Source organism: Numida meleagris, chromosome 4, assembly GCF_002078875.1.
Source record: "Numida meleagris isolate 19003 breed g44 Domestic line chromosome 4, NumMel1.0, whole genome shotgun sequence".
Lineage (NCBI taxonomy): Eukaryota > Metazoa > Chordata > Aves > Galliformes > Numididae > Numida > Numida meleagris.
The window spans coordinates 23,455,142-23,475,156 of record NC_034412.1 but is presented as its reverse complement, the minus strand read 5'-3'; the positions used below and the strand labels follow the sequence as shown (position 1 = coordinate 23,475,156).

The 20,015-nt window shown below is 45.4% G+C and overlaps 1 protein-coding gene across 5 annotated transcripts in view; it reads left to right on the top strand.

Annotated features, from left to right (window-relative positions):
• Positions 1–18,850, top strand: part of SAP130 (Sin3A associated protein 130) — a 19,117-nt gene extending 267 nt beyond the window's left edge. The window contains exons 2-22 of one of the 5 annotated variants that reach the window (XR_002438077.1): positions 475–592; positions 720–958; positions 1,526–1,684; positions 2,497–2,608; positions 4,025–4,149; positions 4,964–5,088; positions 5,650–5,800; positions 5,999–6,089; positions 6,356–6,460; positions 7,533–7,674; positions 7,921–8,042; positions 10,268–10,570; positions 11,491–11,662; positions 12,878–12,982; positions 13,683–14,044; positions 15,265–15,513; positions 15,801–15,926; positions 16,830–16,933; positions 17,168–17,300; positions 17,609–17,722; positions 17,934–17,958. Coding sequence is in view for 4 of the 5 variants with exons in the window: in XM_021394946.1 (XP_021250621.1) it covers positions 481–592; positions 720–958; positions 1,526–1,684; positions 2,497–2,608; positions 4,025–4,149; positions 4,964–5,088; positions 5,650–5,800; positions 5,999–6,089; positions 6,356–6,460; positions 7,533–7,674; positions 7,921–8,042; positions 10,268–10,570; positions 11,491–11,662; positions 12,878–12,982; positions 13,683–14,044; positions 15,265–15,513; positions 15,801–15,926; positions 16,830–16,933; positions 17,609–17,722; positions 17,934–18,092 (3,177 nt within the window). In the remaining variant the exon portion in view is untranslated. Of the gene's footprint in view, positions 1–474; positions 593–719; positions 959–1,525; positions 1,685–2,496; positions 2,609–4,024; positions 4,150–4,963; positions 5,089–5,649; positions 5,801–5,998; positions 6,090–6,355; positions 6,461–7,532; positions 7,675–7,920; positions 8,043–10,267; positions 10,571–11,490; positions 11,663–12,877; positions 12,983–13,682; positions 14,045–15,264; positions 15,514–15,800; positions 15,927–16,829; positions 16,934–17,167; positions 17,301–17,608; positions 17,723–17,933 lie in introns of all 5 variants that reach the window. The other 4 variants (XM_021394949.1, XM_021394948.1, XM_021394947.1 and 1 more) reach the window with 4 other exon arrangements.

The window sequence follows — 20,015 nt, the reverse complement described above, 5'->3', positions numbered from 1 at the left end:
GCTTGCGCCAAGCGCAGCGCTGTGGACATAGAGCGGAGTGGTGGTGGGGCGGGAGGGGCGGACCCGGGGCACCGCGCGGGGTTTGGGACGGGCAGAGCGGTGAGCTTGGGCAGAGCGGGGTAGGGCTGCGCTGGGCTGGTAGTGCCGCGGTCCCGAGCACATCCGGGCCCCGCCGGGCGGCTCGGCGGGGCGGGGCGGGGCCTGGCGGCAGGGCGGCCCTCATTGGGCAGCATCCTGACACCCCCCCCATTGGCTGGGCGCCTCCTGAGGGCGCTGCTGCGGCTACTCCTGAATGGTCGCGCGGCGCCGCGCCCCATTGGCTGTTGCAGGGCTGCGGGGAGTGAGGAGGGGCGGGAGTTCTGGCGCCGCGCCCAATGAGAGGGGCGGGACCAGCGGAGTGCCGTGGGGGGGGAGTGGGGGTGGCGCTGGCAGGGCAATGCGCGCGCCGCGACGTAACGGCTGTTCTGTCTGCAGGCGGAGATGAGCTCTCAACAGTTCCCCCGCTCGGGTGCCCCTCCCGCCGGTTTGGGGGCCAACCCGCCCACAGGACCCGCCAGCGGCACCGCCGGACTTATCGCCCCTTCGGCCACAAGTAAGCGGGGGTGGGGGTGGGGCTGTGTAGGGAGGCGATGGAGCCGGGGGGCGGGAGGGCGGTGGGGAGTTCGGGCCCGCTCGGCGCTGTGTCACGTCGGCTTTCAGCGCCCCTCTCCTCTCTGCAGCGAGCGATGAGTCTGTCCGTGACCCCGAGGTGGCCCCCCGGGAGCAGCACCTAGGCCCTGGCGGCCCTGCACCACCCCGCGAGGAGAAGCAGGAGCCCGTGGTGGTGCGGCCCTACCCGCAGGTGCAGATGTTGGCCCCGCACCACCCGGTGCCGCCTGGGGCCCCGGTGACAGTGGCAGCTCCCCCTACACACCTGGCACCAGCCGTGCCCCTCTCCTTCTCAGATGGGCTCATGAAGGTAATGGGGGGTCACGGGGGAATGTGTTTGAATGAGAAAAGCAGTTTAATTATTGAGGTTTTTTTCCTCTCAAGTAGTTCTAGGGTAACTGTTTGTGCATTTCTTCATTTAATCTGTATTAAAATTTAGAGTGCTGAGCAAAAATCAGGGAGTTCCCTGTTTTCATTGTTTGATCTTTGCTTCTGTGCTCTGGTGGCTCTGGATAGAGCTGTTCCACATGCCGTGCTGAGGCCTTCCTGGGAAGGAAGTCCCCTGACTTTGGGGAACTCCTGAAATGTTCTCTCTGCAAGAGTGAATGAGAATATGAAATAAACTGCTGATGTGCAGTATGTAGGGAAATGCTACAGCCCCAACAGATCCTGCGTATGACTCATGCTGTGTGTTAGAAGCTGCCTAATTCAGCACAAAACGTGTTCTTTGTCCCAGGTGAAAATAGAGTGGATTTAAATAGCCAACATCCTCCCTTTAAAAACCCCAGGCCCTACTTACTTTTGGGCAAAGCTTGCTTTCTCCAACCCTGAGTTGCCATTGGGAGTTGGTAGCACTTCTCACACTTCTTTCTTGCAGCCACCGCTGAAGCCCACCATGCCCAGCCGGCCCATCGCTCCTGCACCACCCTCAACTCTCTCAGCTCCCGCAAAGGTTCCTGGACAAGTCACAGTCACCATGGAGAGCAGCATCCCGCAGGCTCCCACCATCCCCGTGGCCACCATCAGTGGACAGCAGGTCTGTGCTTTCTGCTGTGCTCACTGTAAGCTTGGAGCAGTGCAGCACTGGCATAGCAGGTCAAGCTCTTGCAGAAGGGGAGGGGCAGAGAGCAGGCTTCTCAGTCCAGCAGCCACTCACTGTTGGTCAGTTCTGCCTGGAGCAATACACTTCAGTTGCTGCTGACTCTTTAGAAAGCTCATGAGTAGTTGTAATCATCCAACTGACAGTGAGGCTGCAATAGCAGAAACATATCCAAAGCTGTTACACATCTGGGTTTTTTCCTCAACACCTGGTCCTTTAAATAATTAAATTCAAGACTGGTGTGCCAGGACGCTCATCGCAAACCCTCTGAAGTTTCAGGGTGTCACTGTAGTGTCCTTAGGAGAATTTGAGTTTGGATGTGCTGTTACTTTCATAAATACCCATAAAAAGTCCAGCACTGTTAGAGAATAGAATTCACTTGTTACAGCATTTGCCAAAGTGCCACTGTTCTTTTGACCTGAATGTCAAGGTGGTAGAGATCTATGCCTTAAAGGTAGCAGAAGGGTCGTCTCTCACATTGGTGTGTGAGTGGCTGCTGATGGTCTGCCATGCGCCAAACAGAAAACTGGATCTCTAAAATGCTGCCATCTTCCCTGTACAGTGTCAGCTGGCTCTGACTTCTCCCTGTTTCTTTACTCCCTTGTAATGCATGTATCCTTTGTACCATGTATTTTTACGAAATCTTTTCTGTCTTTAGAAGTCTTCTGGTAATGCTGTCAGAATGGCTGTTAATTCTTATCCACAGAGCTCACTGTTAATTTTTTTTATTTATTTCTTTAATTCTGCAGGGCCATCCTAGTAACCTTCACCATATCATGGCTACTAATGTGCAGATGTCAATCATCAGAAGTAGTGCTCCTGGGCCTCCTCTACACATCGGAGCTTCTCACCTTCCTCGAGGTAAGGACTGAGCAGTACATGGCTGCCTGTTGTGCTCGCCTACTGGGGCCATGCACCTGGTCTCTGAAACTCTCCTCACTGCTAATATATGTGGTATTGCAGCTGTAAAACTACTAGCAGAAATTGGTAGTAGTCAATTCAGCCAATCACTAGTCTAAGTGTTGTGTTGCCTTCAGTCATTTAAGGCAGGAATGTGTGATGGTGTTTAAGTGCTGGCAGGTAGTAGCACTTCAGTTGTTCTATGCTGTTAACAGTGAACGCTTTCAAAGAGGGGGAAAAAATAGCTAAAAACCAAAACTACATTGGTATAGATAGGTCTATTGTGCAAAATGTCACGTTCTTGGTAATAAGCATCTCTCACTTAACGACAATGACATCTGAGCTCTATACCTACCTGATACAGGATCATTCCAGTATGCGGCTATGCATGCTAATATATCATGTGCATTTACATTTGCCCTTGGGTTAAATGCTGATGCTAACTCCAGGCTCCTGTCTCCCAGGACTTCAGTTGCTGCACCTTAAAGAAATAGCAGAGTAGCCCCTTAAAAGAAGCTCAGTGCAGTGATTTCTGATTAGCTTTACTTTCAAAACATTTATGAGTTGGGTCTCCAAGTTTAAGCTGATCTGAATTTCAAAGTACCATTTACATCTTTATTTCCCTTGAGATCCAATATTATGCTATTGCTCAAGGGAAGCAAAAATGATGTGTGCAAAGATCTAACCTCATACTAGTGTAGCTGGAAGGACTGCAGCGTTATTTGTAGCTGAAGTAAATGTAGTTTTGGTCACCTGATTCCTGTAGGACAACCAGCATAAGCCTGAGATTTTCACTTAGTGTATTTTCTCTCCTTCTGATCTCTTTCTCTCAGCTTGCGTACCACCTTCCAAGGTAATAATTTCAGTCAGAGATGTTTATGCAGTGTATTCCATCAAATGATTTCAAGGCTGTTTGCCTTTCTGAGCAGTTTCATGTGATCAGGAGTCAGCAAACTGTGGACACAAAGAAACCACAGCTCTCTGTTGTTGCAGCTTTACAAATTTTTGGTGTTGTTTTTTCAGTTTTTGTTTATTGCAGGGAGATTCCTGGTATCAGGTAACTTATTTCCCCTTTAGCCCAGTAGTCAAGCTGAATTATTTCAAATGATTTCCCTAGCTAGGAATAGAAAAATATCAGATTTATAACATGAAGTTACTGTAGGGAATGAGAAGCATCAGTAAACCCGATTCACTTAAAATGATGCCTGCCTTTCCACACGTACTTTTGTGAATCTAAAGTATTTTTTCTGCTAGCCTTGCTTTTAAACCAGTGTCATCCAAACTGGAATACATGCCAGCTAACGTAAGAGCTTGTCTCTGTGGTGGTAGTGGAGCCATTTGTATGCGCTATTTTAACATGCTTGGTTTGCTTCCCAGGTGCTGCAGCTGCTGCAGTGATGTCCAGTTCAAAAGTAACTACAGTCCTGAGACCAGCTTCCCAGCTGCCGAACACAGCCACAGCTCAGCCAGCAGTTCAGCACATCATTCATCAGCCAATCCAGGCAGGTAGCAGCCAGGCAGCTCTGCAGAACCACCTGCTCCAAGTTCCTCATGGCACCTCCTCGCAGTCCATAACCTGTAACTGCACGTTTATTGGGCTGAAGTTGTCAGCAGCTCTCTTCTAATTCAGTTTTTCGGGTATCCATTTCTGATAGCAAGCTGTGAAATGGTCCCATTAGTCCTGTGGTTTTATTTCTTGTGTGGAGTTAGTGCCAGAAATCAGGTGGTTTTTTTTGGTTTTTTTTTTTTTTTTTTTACAAAGTGCTTGCAAGCTGGGAGAAGGACATACTGTAATAGTGGTGTTTTAGTCTGAAAGGCCTAGTATATTGTGCAGATGGGGATTTAGTCTTAAATGTATTGATGTAGAATAAATTATTTTAGTGTGCTGCCATATATATCAGCTTATATGTAAGGGAAAGATTGTTGGTATCTGCTCTCTGTAAGTGTTCAGGGTTAGGACAAAGGGTCCAACAACTTTTACTTCGTGCTTTAAGATCCCAATGTAATCATTTCTGTATATGCTTATAGGGGTTTTCAGCCTATTCTGAAGGGGCCTTTGTTCTTCTCCTAAAATCCTTAAAAAGCACTGCAGTAATTTCTGTTCGCCTTCCTGGTTGTTAATGCCCTCTGTACGTCCTTTAAAAATCAGAACAGATTTGCATAGGAACTTGCAGATCAAATCAGAAAGACTGAAAACATCTTAGAATGCTGAAGCTTAGTGATCAGATCGAGAAAAAGTAATTCTAGCCAAGTAATTCTTAGTTATTCTCTAATCTGCAGATTTTCTTTTCTGAATGTCTGTCTCTGTTCTTACAGTCTCGTCCGCCTGTGACAACTTCAAGCACTATTCCTCCTGCCGTGGTGGCAACTGTCTCAGCCACAAGAGCTCAGTCTCCTGTTATAACCACAACAGCAGCACATGCTACAGAGTCAACCCTCAGGTAAAGATGATGAAGGCAATTTTTTTGCAATGTGCAGTGCTCTGACTTTACAGAGGCTGTGGGAGGAGGAAACGTGTTAGTCATCCTGAGCTGATTATCCTTTGGATGTGGGATGGTACAATCCAAAAATAGGAGTGCTTGCGCACTGCAAAAGCTTTCAGTTCTCTGAATAAAAGTTACTCTAAACATGAACTGTTGCGGTGTGTTACAAGGAAGAACGAGCTTAACAAATCAGTTGTGAACTGCTGCTTCCTGAAAAGTGAAGTTTCCTTTCTAGGAGTCTGTGGCTAGTTTAACCCACCTTTTTCATGAAGACACAGTGGAAAAATGACACATGAATGTTCTAAAGCATCCCTGACAGGAAAAGCTTTTATACAGAGCTACTTAGGGTAGACACCTGATGAGGACAGAACAGTGCAGTTTGAGTTCCTCGTGTTGCTTTACCATGTTTTTGATAGCAGTGCTGTTCTCAAAGAAAAGAACAAAGCCAGACGTATCACTTTATCTTTCAGATTTAGTATCCACAGAATTATTTATCTTCATGATTGTTCTTCTCTCCAGCCGACCCACCCTGTCTATCCAGCAGCACCCACCTTCTGCAGCTATCAGCATCCAGCGGCCCGCACAGCCACGCGACACAGCCACACGAATCACGCTGCCATCTCACCCGGCCATAGGAGCACAGAAGCCACAGCTCCACACAATGGCCCAGGTAAGCTGCAAAGGGGAAACCCCTTTGCTGCTTTCAGGCATCTTTTTAATCTAAGTTTGGATGGATAAGATGAATTTTGAGAAAGGAATACTAGGTTAGAAATTCATGTTCTTTACAGTGCACGCAGCCTGATTCCAAGCTAAGTAAATATTAAAAATGTGCTAGTATTTTAACTTGAAGTTTTTCTACTTTTAATAGAAAACCATTTTCAGTACTGGTACTCCGGTGGCAGCAGCAACAGTGGCACCTATTTTAGCAACAAATACCATTGCTTCAGCAACCACAGCTGGTGAGTATTCGTAATGCTGTCATGAGAGAGTTGTGGGTTGGGGTTTTCTTGTTGTTTTTCTACGCTGAAGTTGGAACCTAATTAGATTTGAGGGAGCTTTCCTTTCTGCTAAAGACTGTATTTGGAAGTGTGTGATTAGAATTCAGGAGGGAAGTTGCTAAGTTCACCAGGGAGTTGTCTGGGCTGGGGTTTTTGCACTCTTTATTTGGATATAATTCTGTGTGATAGGGCTCTGCAGAAGTATCTTGTATGTTCTTTTTTCTTAGGTTCTGTTTCTCACACCCAAGCGCCTACCAGCACCATTGTCACCATGACAATGCCCTCGCATTCGTCCCATGCTACAGCTGTCACGACCTCAAACATCCCAGTTGGTGAGTGATTTCAGTTCCAAGGATGTGTACTGGGTACTTTGGTTTTACTGTTTATGCTAGCAGTGTTTGTGTGTATTGGCACATCAAGGAGGGGAAGAAAATCAATACAAGCTGGGAGAAATCAACTAGCAGGTCTGCAGTGGCACAGCTTTTTTCAACACCAGGAAGAAATATATGTTCTAGGAGGAATAAGTAATAAAGTGGCTCATTAACTTACTTTTTCAGACAAACATAGGCTTTTTGGCATTTCAGAACCTGCATTGTATGTGCTAGGAGTTGTAACTGCTCGGTGATACAGCTTTCTTGGCTGGTTTTGTATAAGTTCCTTCCCATGCTTCTTGAGGCATTGGATGTGGCCTAGTCAAGGCTAGTGTATTCATCTGAAGGTGAAACAGCTGCAGTGTGAAAATGAGGAGCTTGTTTGCCTGGAAGTGCTGTCTGGAAGTGCTGTCTGCATGAGATGTTTCCAGCAGAACTACTTACGTTTCCTTTGTTCGTCTCTGTTCTTTTGCCCACTTCCTTATGTTGTTCTCTTGAAACTTTGCAATATCTTTCCTGCCATGAATTTGCCTCTGTGTATGTTTGCCTACCATATATTTCATTTCCCTTGGTCTCTGTCAAGTTCTGCTTTTAAAATGTTGGTAAATAAGTTCTTGACAGCAGAAAGGATTGAGCTGATCACTGGGAGAAAAAAAAAAAAGTAACTGTAAACTTCAGTTCTGGAGCTACTTAACCTCTTAGCAATTAGAAGTTACATACACATCTATGATGTCTATAGAATTCTGGTACAAATTGAATGGAAAAAATGTAAGATGGATTTGTTTAGTTTTCTATGTTCATTCTTCCTATTGAGGCAATGTATCATCACTGATGATAGGAAATCATTGGAGGTTGGGGATATCTCTGGAATGGGGTTTGGAGTTTTGTGGTTTAGGTAGGTTTTGTTTTGTGTTGGGGTTTTTTCAGTATGGTTTTTGTTATTTGTGGGTTTTTTTTTTTTTGAGAACTAATTTTGACTTTGCAGTGTCTACCAACTTTTTCTCTGACTGATGACATGTTTGTCTTTATGCAGCTAAAGTGGTTCCTCAGCAAATCACACATACTTCTCCCCGGATTCAGTCCGATTATACAGCAGAGAGGAGTAACCTCATACCCCTCTCTAGTCACCGGGCATCTCCAAACCCAGTAGCAATGGAAACCAGGAATGACAACAGGTGGGGAAAATAACATATCTATGAATAAGAGAGTGTGAGTAGCTACTGAGTACCTTGCTGCTTGTCTGGGCTCTGATACCCCAGGGAGCAAGTCCTGAGAGGGATTTGGTAGTTCTGAATTAATCACAAGAGTTAATAAATAGTTTGTGACAGATGAGATGACAGAGCTTGGGCAGCAGCCCAAAGACAGGAGTTGAAGAAAAGCAGATGAAATGGTGTAACACTTGTTGTTCTTGCTGCCTGCAGGCAGTCAGTGCCTGTCCAGTTCCAGTACTTCCTACCGACGTACCCACCCTCTGCCTACCCGCTGACTGCGCACACCTACACCCCCATCACCAGCTCAGTGTCCACCATCCGCCAGTACCCAGGTGAGAAGCTGTGAGGCGAGCTGGCTGACACTTCACTCAGCAGTTTGTGTACAAGCTGCAGTGTTGGGAGCAGCTAAGAGGCTTGTATGCTCCATTTTGATAACTTGGCACAGAGTCTGACTTCTTGTTGGCTGAGGGGAAAGCATGAGCAAGGAGCACTGAGCTACTTCAGAGGCCTACTAAACAGCTAATAACTCTTGAGTTTCACACTTGATATCCAGAAGCTTGTCCCTCTAAAGTTTCAGATTTCACAAATCAAAACCAACCAAGTTCCTCCAAAGTAGATGAGTGCATTATGCATCTTCACTCCCTAATGTTCTGAGAAGCCCATTTTTGATCTCTTTTCATATGAATATACAGTTTGAGAGAGAAGCATGAGCTGAAAACAGAAAACAAGTTGCACTGCAAGCTCTTGGTGTTCTATTTACAAGAACCAGGCAATAACCAGTTTGAATTGTTGCAGTGGTTTGCAGAGGGGCAAAAAAAAATCACATATAATGAGAGCCAATGCAGTCATCTCGAACTAAGGTCATTCTCTTGAGACAGACACTTGGAGCACTTCATCTTGCTGAGTAACTTAGGACAGATGTGATGATTTCCACAGTCCAAACTCTAGGAAGACGCCTAATTTGGGTTTTCAGTGTGTCTGCTGGTGGCGTGTTCCTCTTGTCCAGTACAGAGCGGCCTTGGAAGGACGTGGAGGTTGCAAAGTCCATTTGCTGACTGGGAAAATACATGTAGGGAATTGATGTGTTACTGGGGCCTGTTCTTTGTCAATGACATTGAAAATTGTTGAAATTAAAGTTTCAGGTCTAGACTATAAGTCATGGGCTTCGGGGTGATTAAATGACTTGGGATAGGGACAGAGGGGCTTCTTTCTGTACATTCCTGCACTTTGTCTGAAGTTGTTCTAAAGCAGTTAAAGGTACTAAATAGGGCAGTAACTGGTGACACCTCAAAGCAGAGAACTCAGGGTATCAGGAGGGACACAAACCCACACTGAGAATAGCCATGGAGGTCTTAGCTAAAAATATAGAGGAAACTTGTTAAAAGATCGCTGAGCTGAGGGGCACCCATGTGTTTTGAGGAAGGATGTTAGCTTTGGCTTTCCAAGAGCTGATTGTGTTTACACAGTCTCCAAAATGATTTTGCTGGATGGACAGTTCTGCAACAAGTGTTTCACCTAGAGTAGCCCTAGCAGAAGTGATAAGCAGAAGCCATTTCCATGGACCTGGTGCTGTATCTTAGTTTTTATGACAACTGTTTTTAGATGGACTGGTCAGCACAAGAACTTGATGGAAATCCTGTGACAAAACCAGCTTGTTCTGTGATGGGAAAGCTCTCAATTGTTAGCAGACAAGCTCATTGTTGCAATGTTAGCACTTCATTCTTTGCATGGCTGCAGAAATGATGTTACTGTTCTGTAACACTTGGAACTCTGGAGAACTTCAGGTAGTCCAACGTGGCCGCTAAATGCTCCCTGTGAGAAGTGCAGCACCCCTTACGGGAGATCTGGAAAGATGCAACCATAGTTGCTTAGAGCTGTACATTTAAATGAACTAGTTGAACTTCATAGAATCATAGAATCATAACTTCTAAGGATAGGTGCATCACTGGGAACGCCACAAAGATTTTGTGTTCATTTTAGCTGTGGGATCCAGCCTGTAATTGTGAGCCCTGTTCTGAGTCAGATAAGATTGTATTCTGGGTCAGAACAGTTTGTCCAGCTGCATGAAGGGAAACTGGGTATGTCTTCTCCGTGTGCATTTGTACAGTCAAAGATATTAATTTTATTAATTGATGTAATAAGTTCTGTGGAAGACTATCTTTTGAAAAGAATTTCTTCAGGCTTCTAGTGTATTTAAGCAGGAAAGATGCCAATTATTGGTGCTTAGAAGCTTTGTGTAAAAATAAGTAATGAAAAAATACTCTAGTGAGCAAAAAAATAGGATTTCTGAGACTGGGTATAGAAACATAACCTTATCCTAACTTTAAGGCTAACCTTCATCTTTATTGTTGCAATATGGGGTGGGGGAAAAAAAAAACAAACAGTAACATTAAAAGATTCTAGCAAACAACCTAGCCTCTCTACTCTCAAACTCATTCCTGCTTCAGGCAGGCTGGTAAGCTAACTTTGAAAAGAAAGGGAGTACCTATGGGGCAAGAGGCAGTGGGGCCAAAGTGCCAAGCCAGATATGACAAGCTGTCTGTGTTGTTGCCCACAGTTTCAGCCCAGGCGCCCAACTCAGCTATCACGGCACAGACAGGTGTGGGAGTGGCCTCCACTGTGCACCTCAACCCCATGCAGCTGATGACTGTGGATGCGTCCCATGCCCGCCACATCCAGGGCATTCAGCCAGCGCCCATTGGTGCCCAGGGCATTCAGCCAGCGCCCATTGGTGCCCAGGGCATCCAGCCAGCACCAATTGGGACTCAAGGACTGCACCCAGCTGCACCCATTGGCACACAGGGGCTGCAGCCAGCGCCCATCAGTGCTCAGCAGCCACAGGGCGACACCAAGACCTCAGGTGAGTGGATGGAACCCATAACTCCCGCACAGTGCTGTGCCTTAAGGGGTTTCTTTAACTCTGAGTAATGACGTTACGTGGTGGATCTTGAGCAGTCCCAGTGCTCAACACCAAATACATCCCTGTGAACGTTCTCCTAGAAAATACTTAGTGAATGCAATTCATTAGTTTTCTTTAGGCATGCTGGGTAGAATATATAGGTAGCATTGGATGGGTTACATGAGCTTCAGCAGTTCTCTTCAGTACAGCATTATGGGAAGAGCTGTTTACAAGCAGATGCTTATGAAGTGTTGCAGCTATGCGTTAGGTCACTGCACCAGTTAAACGTGGCAAGGTACCTTCAGCAGTTGAGACTGTGATTAAAAACCCTCTTTCACGAGGAAGAGTTGGTCTGATCAAATCCCAGTGCTGGACTGAAGGATGGGAATATGACAGCCAAGAGCATCCACTGTTTGCAGTGCTGGCAGAGATACTGGTGTGACTCCTTGCCTTCTTGTTCTGCATGTTTGTTGGCCTAGCAGGGCTTGGCAGAAGCTCGGAGTATGAGCACAACAGCCAGCTCCCTTACGAAGTTCCGTGTTGCCACGTGGCCTTCACCAGCAGACCCAGTTGTGTTGGTGACCTCCTAGGCAATTTCTGTGTCTTCCATTTCTCATGGAAAGAGTATTTCTGTTGCCAGCAGTTGTTAGACAAGGGATAGTTATCATCTGCCCTACAGCAGGTCTAGTTAGCAGATTGCTAGTAGATAAGGTGTTAGTTATGAAGTAGTCTGAAAGTGCTGCAGATAAATATTGAGGGAGTCAAAGGAGCAGAGACAGCATGTGTTCTGTAAGCACCTGCTTTATCAAACCTCCTTCAGTAACTGCTGCTTTTTCTTTTTCCTCTATTCTCTCTGCTCTGCCAACGTCCATCCTTCCCAGCAGTAGTTTTGGCAGATGGAGCCACCATTGTAGCCAACCCTATTAGCAACACCTTCAACACTGCTTCTGCTGCAACTACAGTTGTACAGACCCACAGCCAGAGTGCCAGTGCCCCAGCACAGGGCTCTTCCCCACGCCCAAGCATCCTCCGGAAGAAGCCAACCACAGATGGGTGAGTAAGACCAAAGGGGGGACACAGAAATGACACCTCTGTTCAATCTAGCCCAGCTAAATGGAATTATTTTAATGTAGGTAGGAAAAGTTCTGGCAAGTTATACAGTCAGCAGTGGTTGCAAGTGATCTGTGAAACACATTTTCTTCTCTTCCAGGGCAGATCATAGCTGCTTCTTCCTCTCTGTAATAAGATGTTTCTAGCTTTTGAAAGTGACCTTTTAAGGGAAAGTGGTTTTTGTTAAACTAAGCAAGAAAGCCTTGAATCCAAAGAGGTCAATTACTAAAATTAGAAATCCGTGCTTTGAAATCCAGTGCTTTTCTTGGAAGAGTCTGTGGATGAATAGTAAGGATGGATTAGTACCCTGCTGTGAAAACTGATTAGGAAAAGGGGAGGGAATCTCTTAAAATATGTTATGTTCTCTGGCCTAATTTTAAATGCCTAAATAAAAGAGGCAGGAGAAAGCATTAGAATTAACAATCTGTTTCCTCCTGACTAATGACTGAAAATGTTAGGAGCTGATACGTCCTATGAGGCTAAATGAACCTATGAGGTTCTTTTTTATTTGGGTAGAAACCTTTAAAGCAGAGAAGTTGCAAGCTGTAAAACTGAAGCATAAATTAAAGAAGCAGAGGTAGATCACCGAAGAATTTTTCCATTTGAGAGGCTGATTATTTGGAAAACAATCTATCTTTCAGCCTCACAGGGGAATGAAAAGTCTCTTAAATGTTTTTCTGTACACAGCACTGTGCTGTCTAACATCCACGTGCAGGGTTTGGAGATCCCAGAGCCAGGCTTTGACACAGTCTACTCCAACAAATTAAAGCAGTTGCCTATCTTAGCATGGCGCTGCTCAGTTCCAGATAGTTTGCTCTGTCTTGGGATAGTGCAGGACACTGGTGTGGCCAGATTTCCCTTTCCCCCCTGCCCGCCACATCTGCAGCCTGGCAATCTCAGTAAGATGCCCAGACTGGCAAGATGAAAGTCTGGTATTTCTGGAGAAACCCCAAATGTGAGGGAGACTAGGCCAGAGCAACTAATCTCTTATCTGTAAAGAAAATAAAACTTAGAGTCGTGGTTAAAAACAAGACTTTCTGTGGCAGACCAGTTTGACTTCTATCCTGAATTTGGCAAGAGAGGGTTGAGTCCTTTACTTTCAGTGGTATTTATCTTCACATCAGAGGTGGGAATTTTAGATGTGTCCTTGTCTTACAGCCTGGCAGTCCGGAAAAGCTTAATTCCACCTCAGCCACCTGAAGTAGCAAGCACACGTGTTGAGAATACTATGCGAAGCACATCTGGATCACCAAGGCCTGCTGGGTAAGACAGAGAAAACCGACTGCATCATACTAGGTTCATTTGGCGTGTCTGACTTGTGGTGTTAGGGCATTGAAATGCTTTCTTTTGTGAAAGGTATTTTATATTTGTCAGTGTGATGATTTTGAATGGATGTAATTCTGTTACAAAGCTGAGGCAGTAGGCTTTTAAAGGATATGGTTACAAGCTTGGGTAATGACAAGAAAATCAGCATGTTGTGTTAAAGGCTGTGCTGTAAAATTTTTTTTCTGTAATTCTTTGACACTAACACTAAAGGAAGTTGAATGAATCTACCTGCTTCAGTTGTATCCAGTGGCTTTCTAATTCATTGTTTTAAAACTACTAGCCCACAGCGGAAGCTCTCACAAAAAGGATGAGGGGCAGTACAGCTTTGGGTGAAGATTCCTCTTGTTTGTATTGTGAAACTGTATTGCTCCTTTTCTGAGGGTTTTGAAGCCATCTGGAGTTAATCGTGAGATTTGCTTGTACATTAGAAGAGAACAGCACCTTAGACAAAGGGGTGAGAGGAGAGCACATCTGAGATGACACCTCCTCCTGCTTACTACAGTCATTACCCAGCCAGGTGTTACTGTACAGGAAAAAATTAATTTGAGTCCAGCTGGGCTCATTCACTTTGTGCTAGAAGGTCATGACTGAGATGCAGTTAACACCAGTTTGTTTTGTTCTTTTTTCAATGTCACAGTGCCAAGCCAAAACCTGAGATTCATGTGTCCATGGCCACTCCCGTCACAGTGTCTATGGAGGCAGTGTCTAACCAAGGCAGCGAGCAGCCCACCATTGCAGTCCCTCCTTCCTCCCAGCAGCCCCCTTCTGCCATTCCAACGATCATTGCTGCGGCCAGCCCCACCTCACAGCCTGCAGCAGTTCTGTCCACCATTCCAGGAGCCGTGCCAGCTGCTCCACCAACTTCTACCACAATTGTGGCTGCACCTGCTCCTCCAGCAACCATGAGCGGGGCTCTTTCAGCAGTGCTGGGACCTGTGGTGCCAGAAATAAAAATCAAAGAGGAGGTGGAACCTATGGACATAATGCGGCCGGTATCTGGTAGGTTATTTTTAAGCGTCAAGATGTTTCTCTTGGTGAGGCAGTGGAGAAATTAGGATTTCAACACAAGCAACCTGAAAATGGAATGACATCTCTTTTATGGTAGCACAGGACACAAGTCAAGGGGATCCCTTATGCCTTCTTTCTTATGGTTCTCTTTGCTGCCCACTGCTTTTCAGTATGGAACAAGGGACTTGGTTTTGGTGACGTAACTAAGGTGTGACATGCTATATGAGTACAGTATGAAGTCTTAATGGCCCAGTAAATAGAATGGAAAGCAAAGATTTAGGTTAAGCTAATTGAGATAAGTTACTAACTCCTAGGAGAAAAGGGCATTGCAGTGTCTGACAGGGTTCCTGTCTCAAGACTAAGAACTGCAAAATAGCAACTAGGTGAGCATCTCTAAGTTCTTCTTTGCCATCTCCTTAATCTCCTGTGGAAGCCACTTGGGGTTGGGACTGCTTTTTTCATTTTCAAATGATCCAGTTGCAAAGAGTCTATATGAACTGCATGCTTAGAACACTGTCAGCAGCAGTGCCGATATAATACAAATCAGTATAGTTAATCACAGTTGAGATCTCATCCCAGAAATTCTGCTGTGTATTAGATTACATGGCACACTTGCTTCTGTCACGGCTGATTGAGCTCTTCCCTGCAAATGTGAAGGAGTATTATTCCTTCAAGCTCCTGCTGCTGTGCTGCCAAGCTCCAGAAGTGTGTTGATTTGTACAATAACCTGCTGACATTGGCTGTTGACTTGGCAGTACATATACACTTGCAAAGACAGCACTGCAGTCATGGTTTGACTATGTCTGACTCTACCTGCGTTGCAAAGGGGACTTACCCGTTCTTGACTGTGATCCATGATGAAACATCAATTCAAAGGAGTTTTCTTTACGTACCATAAGGGATATATTAGTATGGACTGCTTTTCAATAGCATTCAACTGCCGCAAGCCTTGAAAATGAAGGAACTGAGTACAAGCAGTCTCTTGTCATTCTTTGTTCTAAGGATCTTAGAGCACAGGCATTGTCCTAGTGATGGGTCCTGGCTTAGTATCTGGCCTCATATACACAAGGAGCTGAACTGCATCTGTGGTGGAATCCACGCTTCTCACAATGCACTGAAAAGAGATGGTGTTAAAACATAGTACCTTTACATGTCAAAACATGTTACCTTTATGCTATTGATAGTTGAGGTTATCCTTTCTCTCCTCCCAGCAGTCCCTCCATTGACGACAAGTACTGTCTCTCCATCTTTGGCATTGCTGGCCAACAACCTTTCGATGCCTCCAAGTGATTTGCCGCCTGGTGCCTCCCCAAGGAAAAAGCCCCGTAAGCAGCAGCACGTCATCTCCACAGAGGAAGGGGACATGATGGAAACAAACAGCACTGATGACGAGAAATCTACTGCCAAAAGTTTGCTGGTGAAGGCAGAGAAGCGCAAGTCTCCTCCCAAGGAGTATATAGGTAATGTCATCTCTGACGCTTTTCTCCTATTTGAATGTCTGTATTTACTCATTCTGTTTTCTCAAGGAATGCATGCTGTTATTCTCCTGCTTATAAAATATAAATAATACAGACTCCAAGTATCTGCTCCTCTGTATAGTGATGTTCGGGGGAACAACCTTTCTCAACACTGAGCGTCCCTTTGTGTGACATCATCCTTACCAATCTGTCGCAATTGCTGCCATGCTGATCTCTCACTTTCACCTACTTCATGATAATAACGCAGCTATTTCTGAATCCTTCTGTAGATGAAGAAGGTGTAAGGTACGTCCCTGTGCGTCCAAGGCCGCCTATCACGTTGCTCCGCCACTACCGGAATCCTTGGAAAGCCGCCTACCATCACTTCCAGAGATACAGTGATGTCCGAGTGAAAGGTCAGTCTGCGGCACTCAGGCATGCGGGATGAGCACCCCTGTGTGTCTGCGAAACAGTCTTGTCTGGTTGATGTTGATAAGCAACCCCACAAGAAGGCTTTGCTTCCAGTTTGGAAAACAAGCTTTGGTCACATGAGCTAATGACTTCGTTAGCTAGACGTTGCTTAAAACTTTTTCTCTCCCAAGACAGATAAGAAAAGGGAAGGACCTTGTATGGAATCAGACACAATTCTGTCTAACTGTCTAATTAGTCTAAAATCTTATGTTACCGAGAAATGTATTTATGCACAAGAATAGAAACTTCCTAAATAAATTCTTAAACAGATTATATAGCATGGTGATATGCTATGGCTTAGCACTCAGATTTTCTTACTACCTAACAATCCTGCCAATTTAATCAAAAATGTTCCCTATTTAGAGTAACGAGTCTTATGAGTTAACAGATGGGTCGGGTGGGCTTCTATGGAACATTTTTCTAGTAAGAGGAAAATTGAGATTGAATGCTGTCCTTTAGGCTTTATATGCAGATTGGGTTTTTGCAACTGCATAAAGACTTGAAGGAGGGAGCAGATATGTATTTCAGCAGAATGAGATGGACCGCTCGCTTCTTCATGAAAAGTGTTTGAAACATTTCAACAAAATGAAACTACATTTTAGAAAAAGGAAAAAAGATAAACATTGAAAACAACAAAAAAAAATCTGAAAATATGGATAAACTGTTGATGAGTGAGAGCAGCCTTCAGGTAATGAGGCAGATGAGTAGTTATTTTCCTGTCCCAATCAGAATGTTGCTTACTCATTAGGATGTGTGGAAAGCAGGAGCTAGGTTAAAGCTTTTGTTTGAGAACAGAGGCCTGGTGGACTCCTGAAATTTGAACGTATATTTTTGTTTTTTGGTGACAGAGGAGAAGAAAGCTATGCTACAGGAGATTGCCAATCAGAAGGGTGTATCCTGCCGTGCACAAGGGTGGAAGGTCCATCTCTGTGCGGCACAGCTGCTGCAGTTGGTAGGTGCAGGGGACGTGCCAGCTGTCTGTACCATGGGGAACACAGAGTTCTGTAAGACAGGATGTTTTCACAAACTCAGTACATGCTCATCAGACACAGAGATGCCATAAGTTGGTGTGTAGTGCCCAAAGGGAGTGGGACACATTTCCCCTTTCTCAGGAATGTGGCGTAAGTGGCTTGGAAACTTAGTGTTGATTTTGATCCAGACATAAGAGCTGATGTATTTTGTACAGATGATCAAAATTGGCAACTCCCTCCTGCCGATGCACAGGTCTGAAGAAGCGTCTGTTTGGGATGGTGCGGCTGATCTGAGGAGGCAGCACTGATCCACATTCCTGGATGCTTCTGTTTCAGGTTGGGGGTGAGGTAGGTGCTCTGCATTCTAGCACCAAACTCCCCAAAACCTCTGCATTCCTGGAATAGTATTGTGAGAGACAGGGGAAACAGATCTGGCTAGGTTCCATGTTTGTTCAGAAGTGGAGCAATCCTCTAAATAGGATGTTTAGTAAGAACAATAGTGCCACACTCGACATCAGAAGCTCCATCTTCTGAATTACTAACATGAGCAGCTGAGAGGGGAACAGATTATTGTCTTCTCTGTGTAGATTTCTTAATGCGGGCAAATGTTTTCTGGCTGGTGGTGAACCTTCTCATGAAGTGCTAATGTCTTTTAGACAAACCTGGAGCGTGATGTGTATGAGAGACTGACTGCCTTACAGGAGGGGCTCATTCCTAAGAAAAAGGCAGCAACTGATGATGACCTGCATCGAATCAATGAACTGATACAGGTAGGCCCCTATGGCTTCTAAGCTCAGAAGAATTGCTCTACCCTTAGTAATTGCAGCAGTATATTTTCTAAGTGCTAAATCTGGCTTTTAAAAAAAAAAAAAAAAAAAGGTACTTCTCCTGTGTCATCAGCTAATGGTGACTTTATAAAAAGGTAAAGTGTTTGTTTTGACTGTTTAGTCCGCTGTTAGTGATGATAGCGTTTCATTTCAGGGGAATATGCAGAGGTGTAAACTTGTGATGGATCAAATCAGTGAGGCTCGAGACTCGATGCTGAAGGTCTTGGATCACAAGGATCGTGTTCTGAAGCTTCTGAACAAGAATGGAACTGTCAAGAAAGTATCCAAGTTAAAGCGAAAGGAGAAGGTTTAAAGCCAGAATAATGACTCTGGAAATGAAGAACATGTACAGAACGGAGTTGAGACCTTTTGTAGTTTGAGTTTATTTTTAAGCAGAGCATCTGAATAAAAAGGATGAGTTTAGGGAACAGATGGCAACAGATGGACACGTAAAGCCTGGTGACCTGAAGGGCTTGTCAGCAATCTGTCATAACGAACAATGCTTTCTCTCAGGCTCATTCCTTTCTAAAGTCTTTGCAGTCTCACTTGTTTAACCCTCCTGATGTGTCAGTGCCTACTAATTGGAACTAGTGATGCAGTGGGGTGGGCAGTGCTCTCCCGTAATGCAGTGTAGGGGTGAACCAGCTGAGGTTCAGCTGGGGACACCCAAGCAGCTGAGGTATGTGTGTGAGTACAGATGGCCATGCTTTAAAGCACTGAACATGACACTGCTTTCAGTTACCCCATTTGGTTCTGTTCTTCTGACCTTCCAGTGTGTGAAGGAGCCTTTTAAAACCAGTGCCACTGCACCAGGAGATCTGCCACGTTCAGAATCTCCAATGGTTCAGAAGTCCTAGATGTCAATTTTAAAAAGGAAAAAACAAGCATGGGGGGAAATCATTTCCAAGTGGTTTTTGTAGTGTCTGTGTGTGTCTATGTGGGTGCTCTGAGATGCTTGTTTTGAAGTACCTCTTGCAACAGAGTACTTCCTCTAGCTGGTGTAATGTTAATTTTATGTACCGCATACATCCCAAAAACATTAATAAAGGACTTGGAGGTTTTTGTATGTGAGCAGTTCGTGTACTTCTGTATTAGTGAAACTATTCCACCTGTAAACTCAAATTAGGGCCTTGAAAGGAGCCATCTGGAGAGAAGAGACCACAGTAGGGAACAGTCACTTGTACTAAAGAGGAAAGTAATTCATATTGCAGCTCCAAAGATGCAGAACTGATCTCATCTGTACATTTCACTTTTTTTGTGTGTGTACTAGTTGCTGAATTAGTTTTGTTGAGTGAAACACTGGCACAGGCTGCCCAGAGAGATGGTGGAGTCTCCTCCTATGGAGGTATTCAAGACCTGTTTGGATGGCTACCTGTGTGACCTATTGTAGGTACCTGATTTAGCAGGGGCTTGGACTCAATGGTCTCGGGAGGTCCCTTCCAACCCCTGTGATTCTAAGATTCTCAGTGTCCTCATCCATCTCACAGACTGCTCTTTTATAAATACTTTCCCCTCTCCCCTCCTTCAACTTGCAGGACTGATAGCTTGATTTTACTACTTTTTTTTTTTTTTTTTTTTTTTTACCAGAATGGCATTCTTTTAGAAGTTCAATTAGAAAGAACAGAACTTCACTTGATCTTGCTTTAAATAAAGTGCATGCAGTCGTGTTGCTCTGGTATTTCAGCAGGTCGTGCCCTAAAACCAGCCCGATCTCATTTTCATGTTTTTACTTCTTAAATGCTAATGGTGAGACATAATGCCCAGTAACGACGTTAGGAAGCTTATAATGCAAGCTGCTCTTTCCTGGGCTCAATGGAGGCAAACATGGCAGCACGCTCCGTGGGGCCGTGAAGGGCTGCATGTAACCGCCGAGTTAACCATAGCGCTGCGCGCTCCCGCTGCAAAGGGCGGGTTGGAGAGGCAGGATTCCTTCCCGCAGCGGGCTGCCCGCGAGGTACGGCCGTTCCTGGGCAGCGCAGCTGCCTCCGAGCAACCCTAATCCGCCCGATGCCGGGAGCCCTCTCACCGTTTTCCCGCCAGCGGGAGCGTGAAGCACCACCGCAGAATGGATGTTTCCCACACCTCTGCGCCCCTCCTCCGCGGTGCCGTCACGCCGGCCGCTAGCCAATGGGAGAGCGGCATCCCCGCCACGTGACGGGGTTTCCCTCCGCCCCATGGGGTGGACGCGCGGCTGGAGGCGTGGGAGCTCCCTGCCGCGAAGGCCCCGCCCACCCGC